The sequence below is a fragment of the Oncorhynchus gorbuscha genome, linkage group LG22 (genome assembly GCF_021184085.1).
Source record: "Oncorhynchus gorbuscha isolate QuinsamMale2020 ecotype Even-year linkage group LG22, OgorEven_v1.0, whole genome shotgun sequence".
Classification (NCBI taxonomy): Eukaryota; Metazoa; Chordata; class Actinopteri; order Salmoniformes; family Salmonidae; genus Oncorhynchus; species Oncorhynchus gorbuscha.
Window position 1 is genome coordinate 24,348,851 of NC_060194.1, and position 14,036 is coordinate 24,362,886.

At 39.9% G+C, this 14,036-nt stretch overlaps 1 protein-coding gene and 1 pseudogene across 1 annotated transcript; one reads left to right on the forward strand and one right to left on the reverse strand.

Annotated features, from left to right (window-relative positions):
• The first annotated feature begins 3,204 nt into the window (after positions 1 to 3,204).
• LOC124009112 lies at positions 3,205 to 4,234 on the forward strand (annotated as a pseudogene).
• A 984-nt stretch (positions 4,235 to 5,218) lies between these two features.
• Positions 5,219 to 13,612, reverse strand: LOC124009811 (tRNA selenocysteine 1-associated protein 1-like). The gene is made up of 9 exons (XM_046321994.1): positions 13,442 to 13,612; positions 12,293 to 12,390; positions 11,308 to 11,407; positions 10,795 to 10,847; positions 10,454 to 10,585; positions 9,863 to 9,982; positions 9,468 to 9,714; positions 9,270 to 9,315; positions 5,219 to 5,736 (listed from the first exon to the last, which is right to left on the reverse strand). The coding sequence occupies exons 1-9, from the start codon at positions 13,475 to 13,477 to the stop codon at positions 5,594 to 5,596; spliced, it is 975 nt and encodes a 324-aa protein (XP_046177950.1). The 5' UTR covers positions 13,478 to 13,612; the 3' UTR covers positions 5,219 to 5,593.
• Between the last annotated feature and the right edge of the window lie 424 nt (positions 13,613 to 14,036).

Genomic DNA, 14,036 nt, shown 5'->3' on the forward strand with positions numbered 1-14,036 from the left:
GTTAAGCTGGTTGAGAGAATGCCAAGAGTGTGCAAGCTATCATCAAGGCAAAGGGTGGCTACTTTGAAGAATCTAAAATATATTTAGATTTTTAAACACTTTTTTGGTTACTACATGATTCCATGTGTTCATTCATAATTTTGATGTCTTTCACTATTATTATACAATGTAGAAAATGGTAAAAATAAATATACCCTTGAATGAATGTCCAAACTTTTGACTCGTACTTTTAAGTTTTGACCATGACAGTGTATAATCTAAGTTAACACACCAAGTAATTTAGTCTCCTCGACTTGTTAAACAGCCACACCATTCATGACCACAGTCAGCTGAGGTCTAGAATTTAGGGAATGATTTGTACCAAATACAATGCTCTTAGTTTTAGAGATGTTCATGACCAGTTAATTACTGACCACCCATTCCAAAACAGACTGCAATTCTTTAAGTGTTTCAGTGACTTCATTAGCTGTGGTAACTGATACATATATGGCTGAATCATCAGCATACAAGGACACAGATGCTTTGTCTAACGCCAGTGGCAGGTCATTGGTAAAACTAGAATAAAGTAGAGGGCCTAGAGATCTGCCCTGCAGTACACCACACTTTACTGGTTTGAGATTAGAAAAGCTTCCATTAAAGAAAACATTCTGACTTGTGTTAGATAGATAGCTCTGAATCCATGATATCTCAGAGGTTCAAAAGCCATAACACATATGTTTTCTCAACAACAGGTTATGGTCAATAATATCAAAGGTTTCACTGAAATCTAACAGCACAGTTCCCACAATCGTAAATACTCTGCTTCTGGGTCTGTAGTATTGAGATTGGAATGTGTGATTGTGGGACACGGAGAGACTCCTAATCCCGAAAATGTGAGAATTAAACAATATTTCTCGTTTTGAGAATGTGGGAATGGTCAATGGACACTTAAGGGACAGTCATGTCGAGTGTGTTTAATTTGGTGATCTCATACATGTGGATGATCTTCTTCATGTAGTGTTTGTAAACACCCTGCTAGGTTGATTAATAACCTGAACCAGATTACAGGCACTGGTTACATTGAGAAGTGTCCTCTTGAGCGGACAGCTTGATGAAAACCAGTCAAGATTCAGGTACACTATCAAGCATTTATTTAGATACTGACTGTTAGCACTTGGTGGCCTAGAGCAACACCCCAAAAGAAAAGGCTTTATATGTGCCAGGTGAACCTGCAACCACACTTCAGTAACACTTGACATAAGATCTTCTCTAAGCATTACAGGGATATGGCTCTGAATATATACAGCAACACCTCCCCATAAGCATTTCTGTCTCTTCTATTAATGTTATATCCTTGTATTGCTACTAATGTATCATCAAATGAATTATCCAAGTCAGTCTCAGAAATGGCAAATATGTGAATGTTATCGTGGTCCTTCTGTAGCTCAGTTGGTAGAGCATGGCGCTTGTAACGCCAGGGTAGTGGGTTCGATCCCCGGGACCACCCATACGTAGAATGTATGCACACATGACTGTAAGTCGCTTTGGATAAAAGCGTCTGCTAAATGGCATATATTATTATTATATATTATCTGATGCCTTATTTCTAAGACTACATATATTAATAAGGGCTATTTTCATACCTTTGATGGGTGGCTTATCAGAGATAGAGATAACATGGAAAAGAAAAAACAAAGCAAGTGAATTTTCTTTATTTTCAGCAGTCCATTAATCAGTTGGTGTGTTTGTGTGCGTGTGTGCGTGTGGGGGGGGGGGTTGAAGCTACCCATACCCATAGGCTTGGTTCTCTCAATGTAATGTCTATACTGAAGGGATATCATGAAAATACATCCTCTCATCACATATGCCTACACCTCTAGATTTCAAAGTGCAAAAACATGGAGAGATGAGTGTCTTTTTACCAATAGATCAAGTTCTGTGGCAAATCATTGATGCTGAGAGAGGGATGTGCAATGATATAATGGGCAAGACAAGTCGACTACATTCATTGGCATGAATAAAATAAATCATGAGCCAGGGGGAATTTTCCCCCACAAGTTACATGTTAGATTTAGACTCTCTGTATACAGGCATAAAGAGAAAATATACAGTGAGGGAAGTCAGTCAGGAATACTTGAGCTAGAAATTTCAGAGTTGGTGAGTGAATGATTGAGAGATCCAGCACACTGATTGACAGAGACAGGCTTCTAGGCCTACACCAACAGCTGAGTCTAAGAATGGAGAGAACATCCGTGGATGGGATGAATACAGTACAGAGATTATATATATATATTAATAAATAGAAGACAAATGGAGGAGACCTAGTTATTTAGAATTCTACTGACATTTACAGTAGAGGGTTAAAGAAAACAAAATGCACTGTCACAGAACAGTGGGCCAACCATTTCAACTAGGACAATCTTGAGCAGCTCTTGCGCTTACATGAATCAAATATTGTTGCACAACTTCACACTACTTGCTGACTCACTCAATGCATTCTGTAACCCCTGAACTTTCTAAAGGTAATGTGACACCTGCAGCGTGGGGGGAACAGACCAAAGGTGTGAACATATGTCCCACTCTGTTGGTGTTGATGAAAGGGTGGTGAGATGGGAGCTGAAGGCATGGGGGACAGGGGAACTAACTTCAGCTCTAACAGTTTGACTTCACGGTCTACTTTATTGTGGATGAGCAAGTGTTTTAATGCTGCATGAGTAAGAGGTGACTTCAACAATAACAGAATGAACCATGGCAAAATTAAGGAAGTAAATACAGAGTAGTAACTTGGTCAAAGTCAGGATTAAAAGACTTTTAAACGGCAGAAAATAACAATATTTGGATATTGAAACTGTGTTGGTTACAGGAGGTTAACAACTGGATTTTAAGGTATACATTCAAATAAGTTAGTTTTTGAAACGTAGGACACTTTCCACTATATTCAGGACATCTACACAAGAAGAGTTGAAAGTCACAAACCTGCAGAGGATTGCATCTTGATTGAATTACCAAGCCTTTGGACTGATTCTATGGAAATTGATTTACATCAACTGCAGGTCTTGGTTTATAACATGCAGGAATGGTCACTCCCACTAGCATAGTAAACAATACCGAAATAACCTACAGGATCATTGGATACACAAATAAACTATAGGGGGTTATTTTGTACCCAGTGGATGAGATATAGGCTTATTTCCTGTCTCAGTTGAGGCCAGATTGTAAGTTGAGATGTTTCTCAATAACTTCCTGGTGGCTGTCGGACTCATGGGAAGTTCGAATTTCACCTGTTGTTGTCATGTCTGATCGTGTTTGGACCCGCACTGAGCATGTGGGTTTCCAAACACAGCATCTTCACCAAAGGGACAAATTTTCTTCACAGGTGAGAATTAAGATGGGCTCAAACAATAATACATAATTGCCTTATTGGTTTCAAGGCCTTTTCCTGAGGTATGTCCAGTCTGTTTGCATTTTTATTTCTTTTTACCTTTATTTAACCAGGCAAGTCAGTTAAGAACAAATTCTTATTTTCAATGACGACCTAAGAACAGTGGGTTAACTGCCTGTTCAGGGGCAGAACGACAGATTAGTACCATGTCAGCTCGGGGGTTTGAACTCACAACCTTCCGGTTACTAGTCCAACGCTCTAACCACTAGGCTACCCTACCTATGCCAATCAGCATCTACAGCTGAATTAAAACCACATTCAAACCATCATGCTAATTGTTCATTATTCAGAGCTTTCTTGCGCTCAGGCTGGGGATGGACCTGCATCTTTGTTGGCCTCTTCTCCCCAGTACACAGATCCCTTTCTGCGTCACCTCTCTCGGCTGTGGGTGGGGTTCCGGAAGCTCCTTGATGTCCTTGAGAACTCTACAGGGAGCTGCTACGAGTCCTTCCGTGCTGTAGATGTCCAGCCCTACTACTACAAGAGGCAGCAAGCAGTTGTATGTGGGAAAAGGCTATGAGGTCTCCGATGACATCTTCCTGCGGTGTCTCTGCTGCCTACTGTTGGCCAAGGAGGCCGTTCTCAGGCCCTACCCGATTCTGGGAGGGCCTTCTGGGACTCCACTGCAGTGGCTCTTCTAGTTCTTTGTCATCCTGCTGGGCCTCTGGGTGTTCTTGCTTCTCAGCGTTCCACACACAGATCCTAGGAGGGGCCCTGAGGTGTCTCAGCTAGAGGGCCCTATATCAGGACTGGTACCACCGTAGACCCAGGTGGTATTGCCATGGACTCTTAACCAAGAAAGGAGAGGGTTAGGCCTGAGTGAAAGAGGGGGAGAAATGGTTGGAGCCATACACACATCTCAAATAAGTGTAGGCATGATTTTTCCTTTGTCCTTTTCATGAAATAGTAGAGCTAATTAAACCATATTAACAGAATTTCAAGACCTTTTTAAACTGTCAGTTATCCACTTATTGTACTTGAAGACATTTATGAACTTGTCTACAAGCAGTTTTATAAAAGGCTTCATAAAATTAGTTGGCTGTCTTTCAGACCTGAACATAGAGCACTGATTACATAAGGCTGTTTATTTTTGAACATATGCATCTGACAGTGCAAGTAATGTAAGTAAGAAGTTGAATTGTGGTTCTGAAAACCAGACTAAATGAATGTGCGCTAAACTTTGCATAAGCACAAATGTAACATAATTGGATAATACATACCAAACAACTTCAACATCCTGTCTCCCCCCCCCAAGTCAGCTTTAATAGAATTATTCCAAAAGCTCCAGTCACAAAAAAAGCTAAAATGAATTACAAGTCTAAAACAAAATGTATATCATGAGAATGAATAGGTATCTACTGCACTATTGGAGCTAGGAACACAAGCATTTCGCTATACCCACAATACCATCTGCTAAATATGTGTATGACACAATAGCAATTGAGTTACCTTTTTGCGTGTCACGACCAAATTCACATAGAAATATGAGTTAGAGACGTCACTCATTTAAAGCAAGCCTAATTGTGTAGATGCTTCACATTTAAGTTTTTACTTTAGGTACATTCGCTTCAAACACAATATTTTTGGTTAATGAAAATATATTTCACAGCGATTTAGAGGGTACAATGATTCTCTACACCATATATAGTTTGCTTAATTTCAGTTTGACAAAACAAGCAATTAGAATTTTAGCAACCAGGAAATGGTGGACCAATTGCTGTATAATGCAACTTTTAAAAAATAATAAAAAGATTAAGCACATTTAAAAGGTGTGATACAAACTGTTGAAATACAAGCTTAAATTGAAGTTTTTAATCTGCGAAAAATAAAACGAGTTACAACTAAAATGTTTTTTTCTTCATGAAAATAAATACAAACAAATCATGTCTGGGAGATGACGACCATTGATTACTTCATTTAATCAAATAAAAAAAATGCAGTTTCTGAATCAAACAAACACAGCCAGAAAGTTTAGTGCACCCGGAAAAATAACATTACTTCCATAAAATAAAAAATGGGAAGGATGTGAAAAATATATACAAATGGCAAAGGCAGTAGTGAAGAAACATGCTGTGTGTACTGGTGATTAAAAAAAAAGACATTTTCTGAACGACTTTACCCTTTTATAGAAGATTCATTTCATACTAAACTCAGAAGACAAGTTGAAACAGATCAGGAAGTGGAAAAAGGCGGGATTTCTGATGTGATGGTATCCAGTGGCTGCCAGTGACAGTTCATGAGAGAATCGTAGAGCTCCTCGCTCCTCTCCATGTATTCTGTGTTCAGTGCATCCACATCCAGCTGAGGGTTGGGGTCTGGCAGGGGGGAAAAAAAGAAAAAAGTAAATAAGCCAACAAGCCAGCCAAGGCATTGGTCACAGCAGGGATCTTCAAGGCATTCCTTGTCAATCACCAAACATTACTGTAAAAAAGAAAGAAAATCTATACACTACCGTTCAAAAGTTTGGGGTCACTTAGAAATGTCCTTGTTTTGAAAGAAAAGCGGATTTTTAGTCCATTAAAATAATATCAAATTGATGAGAAATAGTGTAGACCTTGTTAAATGGTTGTAAGTGACTATTGTAGCAGGAAACGGCAGATTTTATGGAATATCTATATTCCATAAAAGCCCATTATCAGCAACCATCACTCCAGTGTACAATGGCACATTGTGTTAGCTAATCCTAGTTTATGATTTTAAAAAGGCTAATTGATCATTAGACAACCCTTTTGCCATTATGTTAGCACAGCTGAAAACTGTTGTTCTGATTAAAGAAGCAATAAAACTGTCCATCTTTAGACTAGTTGAGTATCTGTAGCATCAGCATGTGGGTTTGATTACAGGCTCAAAATGGGCAGAAACAAAGAACTTCAATTCTGAAACTCGCCAGTCTATTCTTGTTCTGAGAAATTGCCAAGAAACTGAAGATTTCGTACAACGCTGTGTACTACTCCCTTCACAGAACAGTGCAAGCTGGCTCTAACCAGAACAGAAAGAGTGAGAGGCCCCGGTGCACAACTGAGCAAGAGGACAAGTACATTAGAGGGTCTAGTTTTTGAAAGACACCGCACAAGTCCTCAACTGGCAGCTTCATTAAATAGTACCTGCAAAACACCAGTCCCAACTTCAAGGAAGAGGCAACTCCGGGACAGGTTAACCTGCTATGGCTGCAATCCCGATATCGGGATCGATATGACAACTACTAGTGAAAATAGAGGGCGCCAAATTCAAACCACAGAAATCTCATAATTACAATTCCTAAAACATACATGTGTCTATTATTTTAAAACTATTCTCGCTGTTAATCCCACCAAAGTGTCCGATTTCAAATAGGCTTTTCAGCGAAAGCACTACAAACAATTATGTTAGGTCATAAGACAAAAAGTGTTTTTCTTTAAAAAACAAGGACATTTCTAAGTGACCCAAACTTTCGATCGGTAGTGTGTGAGATATAGGGTGGTAAGTGCACTTGATTCTTCAGCCCTAGCACAGGGAAGGCAAAGTGATCCCATTTTTAATGATTTCATGTGAATGAAAGTAGAACGCCGCCTATCCGGCAGGCCAGGAGGACAAATCAAGTACACCTATAGGCCTACCGCAGGCCAATCAGATCACCGTGTCTGCAGTTTCCACGAGCCATAGACTACAAATAAACCTTGAACACACAGAAAAGTTGATACCGTGAGATAAAACTTAAAGCATGACTAGCGAGAGACTCAATGAATATAGCAAAGAGCTGCTGTTTTTATGGATGGTTATGGTACTCAGCAAAGTGAACACTGTTATAAGCAATAAAATGCACGTTCTCCCAACTTCCTCTCGCGCTACAACCAGCACTGCAGCCACAATGAATAAGTATAGCAAAGTGTTCCAATAAGCTTGGGTTATTATTAGTGCCTTGTATTTTTCAATGTCGAGGAATATTTCACTTTCTCCAGTCATAGGAGTAACATGAATTGGTGCATAAGGCAGAAATAATGCAGTGTGACTTGAGTGTAGCATTCAGCTGGAAGACTGTGCCCCCTTTTCTCAGCGGAGGGAGAGCCAGTGAGTCAGGTAAGAGGCAGCCTCACCGCTGTCCGTCCCTCCCCGACCAATTACCATTACCAGTGTGTTGATATACCTAACATTTGTTTTATATAATTTCAAAATGGTCTGAGAAGAACATTGGCAGAGCAATTCAAGCATAGCCAATATGGAGTGATAATGTATTGCGCCTACTGAACAAACCCCATTGCTACAGAACTGTTAAAAAAGTGTAAGTCTTAAAATAAAATAAATGTCAATTCTGAGCAGTGGATCTCGGCTTGCATTTTGACTCAGTAAAGGTTGGTGACCAATGTTTTACAGGGTCAATGTAACAGAGTCAGGCAATGGTAACAATACATTTAACTTTTTCACACTGGAGTTCCAAATATCTCTAACGGTCAACCCCGCGTGAGTTGTTTTATGCACGTAATGTCAGAATGCACTCACTGTTCCAAAATGTGATTATTACGCAACAGGACAGTTAACGTGTTGCCTGCTAATTAGTTTCAACTTGTCAATTTCAAATTATTTTCTAACGGTTTGAATTGGTGTGTACTGCCTCATTAATTGACATAGAAGTCGTCCATTTTAGCGATGTGGACAATTTATGTTTGAGGCTTTACTGAGCCAGATAAACTTCTCTCTTCGAGGAGAGCCCACCGCATTTCACTCATGTTAGCGCAGATAAAGTATGCATATATTTGTGCAGTCCTTTAAGAATTGGAACACTTTCTTGCTTGCGCTCGCTTCCTTGTTGTTTTCCTTATACATAATAACCTTCGACATGTGTGCATTCCTTATTTAAGTTCCTTATTTTCTGTATATCGTGTTGTCGTTTCTACTGTTGGCGCATACAGTATGTATGGAGCATAATGTATTTACAGTTTTATTCATGTTTTCAATTACTGGTGACAAATAATGTATTCTGATTATTGCGTATATTGTAATGGACAACTATGATGTGTGTGAAATACTTTTTGAAGGTTGTACTGACTATAATGAACTAAGCTATTTGCCAGCTATGTGTTGCGCCATGTTTGTATACATTATATAATGCATTCTGGGTGTCACGTAATCGGTCAGACCAAAGATGGTATAATGACTTGAAGGAAATGGTTCACTCATCTTTCGGGTAAACTTCCGTTAGTGAATGAAGGGAATGATCGTAGACGAGACACCCCCCTTCAACATGCATACTATAAATAGACCCAACTCATCTGGTCTCCTCATCTTTGGCTGATGCGAGAGAAAAACAAGCATGGAGGCACGCACAAACTAGCCATCGTCGGATTACGTTCGATTTCTAGAAAGTGTTTTACTCAATTATTTTGATCAATGGTGAGCTCACCTGTGATGCGATTAATTATAAGTACTAATTGCTATTAACTAATTCATTTTGTAGTTTGTCAGCCGGGAGTTATAAAAATGTGACTGGTTGTGTTATTTCAATCTTTCCTCAGAAAGCGCTAGGACAAATGTAGCCCACATTTTTCCGGTTTGGATGATTGTGTTACGCTGTAGCTACTTCTGTGAATGTCTGAACATTGTATCCAAAAATAAACTGCTCACATTCTGAACATAACTTTGTACGGACTGTGTTTGTGCAAAATGTTTCTGAAAAAAGTGGCCAGCTCATCATTCGAAACTGGACGTTCTTAATAAGCGTTCTAATCACAGTCTGATCATATGCTACAGGGACCACTGTAGAGCGATCACACCTGTGTGTTGGAACGTGTGAAAAGGTTAAAAGAAACAAACAACTTAACTGCAGCACATTGCATTTTCCTTTAGTACATATAATAGGATAGTGAGGACTTACCTTCTGCTGCCTCTTCTTCAGGCTCATCTGTGGACTCCTGTGTTTGCTAACGGGAAGAACAAGACAACTGAAATTAATCATTGTGAACCGTTGAAGATGACTGTTAGCAATCATTTTTTGACACATCATTACATTAAGGGATAAGGTACGGGGGAAACTATGAGGGTAAGATCCCAGGAGCTTGTCAGGAAGCCTTACCTCGGAGGAAGTCTGCATGTCTGTGGGCATGGGGGGCATGCCAATGGGAGGTGGGGGTCCCATCATCCCATGGGGGCCTGGAGCAGGGTACCCTCCATAGGGACCATAGCCACCATAGTTATAGCTGTTGTACTGGTCATAGCCCCAATGAGGGTAGTAGTTCTGGTTGGGTTGTTGATAGTACGGCTGTTGGTAATTGTTGTGGTAGGAGTTGTGGTTCTGGTTGTTATAGCTGTTCATTTTATGGCTAAAAAGCAAGGAAACATGGGGGGGAAATTATGTTAGGTTCAACAGATGTCAAGTTAGGAGGACAATCATGCATATGAGATCAACTTTCAACAAAGAGTGACCGGCATGACACTAATCAAATAATTTCCACAGTAATAGAACCATACCTCTTGTTCACAGCTATGCTGATCCTGATTGGTTTCGTCCCCAGGCCTGTGGCATTCTGACACTCATCGATGGCTTTCTTCTGTTCGTTCTCGTCCCCAAACTTGATGAAACCATAACCTCTGCGAGACAAAGCACAACACTAAAACCCTGAGAACACATTCTCTCCGGGCTCACCTTATCATGCTTATCAAACACATAATTAATTAGAAAACAAAAATGGTATGGTAGAACTGAAACTTGTTGTTTTACTTTTAATATGAAGTAGCATCACTTCAATTGTGAGTTGCTCTTGCTTACCCTATATGGGGAAAACAATAGTTTTAGCATAAATGTCAGAAACAAACCTTTTCCAGTATTTTGGGGAAAATATACCAGCGGTGAAGATACGCAAGACACAGATATGTCTCCACACAATCCAATTTAAAAAATACATTGTTAAAAATGTCATGCGATTTTACAAGGAATTTAAATGTAATGAAATGTCAGATTAATCCATCTGAAGCAGAAATTACATTCAAATTGTGTTCAAATCAGGTGGTGCATTACCAGCATCACCAAATAACATGACTATGTCTGTTCAGCGCTCATACCTGGAGTTACCATACTGATCAGAGACCACTTTCCCTCCTTTGCAGGAAGGGTACTTCTTCAGGAAGAACTGATGGAGCTGGTAGTCATCCACCTCTGAAGACAGATCTCCGACAAAGACTGAAAATTCCAGGCTGAGCAGAGCCATGAGAGGGACAGAGAGCAAGAGAGATAACCAAGGTGTACTAAGTTACCAACAACAATGCATCTAGCGGTTTCTTTTGTTACAGTCACTTTTTCTGTAGGTGGAAAATATCACAGAGCAGTGTACATAATAAACACACTACTGCAGGTTCCAACAGAAGAATGCCTCAAAATGAGGAAGAAAGTTCAAAAGGCTTACCCAGCTTCTGGCCGTTTCCCGTAAGTTGCATAGTTTAACTTAAACTTTCTGGGCTATACAGGAAGAAAGAACAAGCCATCAAGAACCTTCAAAGACAAATGCGTGTAGTAAGGACATATTGCTAGAAAATAAAGAGTATATTAGAAAAGGACATTTTATTTGGTTTACATACCTCCACCACCCAGTACAGGCTTTATCCCATTCGTCAGTTAGTTCCTAACAGAGTTTATTCACCAGCTTCAAACAAAGTAAATTTACAAACAGCCTCAACCACCACCATCAGGAAGAAAACGGAGCTCAGTAACTTGGCTGTCATGTAAATTTGAGATATTATGTTCCATCAACCTCAAATTAAGGTGGGGGCCAATGATAGTGAAGCTCCGCTATCCACAACACATTTTGCAAAAAGCATCAAACTAAAACGAGAGGGTGGTTGTCCACTAATACATCATCAGTAAGTTGTTTAAATGAACTACGAATATTAGAAATGTCAAGCATATAATGAGTGCTCACCGGGTTTGATCCTGGAACAAGCTTCCCATTCAGTCTGTGAACACATCGGTCAACGCTGGCTTCGTCTGACATTTCCACAAAGCAATAGCCTGCCGATCCTCTGTAGCACAAGAGATTGTATTAGTGACAATATGATACACCCACATTTTAGAAACAGGACAGAAAAAAAACAATGTAGGGTAATAATATCCCACAAATACTGTATTTTGGAATTTCAGTATCAATTCACAGCGCTGTGGTAAGTAAACTAAGTACTTCACTGGAATTACACCAGGTGGTTCTAGAACAAGTAATGTTTTAGGTTTGACTTTGTAGCTGATGGGGTCCAATTAGATTATATTTTGATCAGTGACAGATGCACATTTGGGCATGTATTGGCCTGATCTATGTACAATGCCACAGTGTGTATTACAAACTGGTCAGTGGCCTACTTTCAAAGAAGGAAACAAATGCTACACACTAGCCCATTCATATATGCTAACTACCATTAGCGCCTACTGATTAAGGCATCTTCCCCAGGGGACTTTCATTACACTTGCTCTAAATGTTAAAGAGTAGGAAACATGAGTTTTTAATCACCAAAGTAACAGTGTGGTCTGGTTATATTCATTAACCTATTTGAGGATATCTTTGGAACTACCCAAATCAAACTTTTTTTCGACATCATATGGAGGATCTACTCTGTGCTAGTAGATGTGCTACTGAGTTCGTATATGCCAGCTAGCTCAAGCTGGCAAATGTTACTCACAACTCATGCTCTTCACAGGCTTGTTATCTAGTGGGAACCTGATAGCATTGCAGGCTCTGGTGCCTTCTTGTTGTGAAAATCATGCCTGCTTGCTCTAACTGCGTAACAGTGGTACCTCATCTATTCTCCTTTTTGTTTTGTCAACTTTTAGGCTGAAAACCCCATGGAGAGAAGGGTTTGAGAGCTAGCTAAACATGATATCACTCACTACATTAAACACGTCTGTGATTAACATACCCCGTTACTCTGTGGGTAATGATCTTAACACCATACGCCGTCTCGCCCATAGTGCTGAAGGCCTGTTTGATGAAATTCTCATCCATGTATGGGTCCAGCTATAAAGAAAATAAAAAAGATTGAGTAGTTGTCTGTAAGATATACACGTAAGCAACAAGGCCAGAGGGGGGGCATTTGGCCAATATACCAAGGCTAAGGGCTGTTCTCATGCGCAAAGCAGAATGCATGGACATGGTGCTTAGCAGTGGAATATTGGCTATATAGCACAAACCTCCGAGGTCACTTATTGCTATTATAAAACTGGTTAGCAGCATTAGAGATGTAAAATGAGATGTTTTGTCATACCCATTGCAATTATAAACCAGGTGGTTCAAGCCCTGAATGCTGATTTGCTGAAAATAATGGTATATTTAAGCAATAAGGCCTGAGGAGGAGTGGTTTATGGCTAATATGCCACAGGCACCTCATGGGTTTGTGATAGATGGCCAATATATCACGGCTAAGGGCTATGCCCAGGCGCTCCAGAGCTGCGTTGTGACTAAGAACAGCCCTTAGCCGTGATAACGTTATATTGGCGAAATACCACACCTCAGGTCTAATTGCTTAAAATATCCCATTCATATCCATGAAATGTACAAACTCAAGCCAGGAAATTGAGATTAATGTAGAGAGAATACTGATAAATAAGTGATATACCTACCTAGCTAACCAAAGTGCTAATGTAGCCAAATAATTACATACAACAAATGTTAACCCACATTTCAGCCACCCAGAAGTAGCAGTTATTAGGTGCTAGTAGCAACGAACTACTAATAGAATATTACAAGGTGCTGCCACAGTAACGTCAGGGCAGCATCAACATACAGTTAACAAGCAAACGTTAACCAAACTGTCGGGAACGTTAACGTTACTTTAGAGAAGTAAACACTGCGAATACACCATTGACTGTATTTCTTATCCTGTTTTTAAAATAACACCATACACATTACCGTTATGTCTCCCAAAAAGTTGTGCGGTATCTAACGTTATCTAACGTTAGTAAATTACGTTGCTAAAATAGCTAAATTAGCTAGCTAAAACAATTGTCTGTGTTAAAACGTTTGTTACCAGTAACGTTACTGCAAAATTATTCAAACAGAGCGAACATACATCACCCATCCAAAGGCTTGTCATTCTGTTAAACATCTTGGTGGTTTATTGTCGGAGGGTCTCCAATAAATGTGAATATGTAAGTTAGGTAGCTTCGTCAACGAAAGGCTGGCTAATAACTAACGTTTCCTAGCGCCTCCTCACGAAACTGGCGTTGTTTGAAATGGCTGCGTCGTGAAATTATGCGAGGTTTTCTTCTTCTACTTCTATCATATATCATGACATATGGCGGTCCGCAAACCAACTTTAAGAGTGGATGCCGCCACCTACTGTACTGGAGTGTGGGGTCAATCACAGTTTACAACATTTCTAAAGCCTACCTAACTCAATACTTCTGAGAAAATAAAAAAGAGCCCTACTAACTTCTAATAGATGCTCTCCCATCCCCACCGGCTCTGACACTCGCAGCATGTGGCAGGGCTTGCAAACTATTACAGACTACAAAGGGAGGCACAGCCAAGAGCTGCCCAGTGACACAAGCCTACCAAACGAGCTAAATAACTTCTATGCTCTCTTTGAAGCAAGTAACACTTAACAAATATGCATGAGAGTATCAGCTGTTCCGGATAACTGTGTGATAACGCTCTCCACAGCC

Excerpts from the sequence above, each read along its gene's own strand:
- LOC124009811 (XM_046321994.1), bottom strand. The coding sequence starts at position 13,477 with ATGTTTAACAGAATGACAAGCCTTTGGATGGGTGAT. Across the intron at positions 9,715-9,862 it reads AGCATAGCTGTGAACAAGAG|CCATAAAATGAACAGCTATA; the intron begins GTATGGTTCTAT and ends CTTGCTTTTTAG. Across the intron at positions 9,316-9,467 it reads ACATGCAGACTTCCTCCGAG|CAAACACAGGAGTCCACAGA; the intron begins GTAAGGCTTCCT and ends TCTTCCCGTTAG.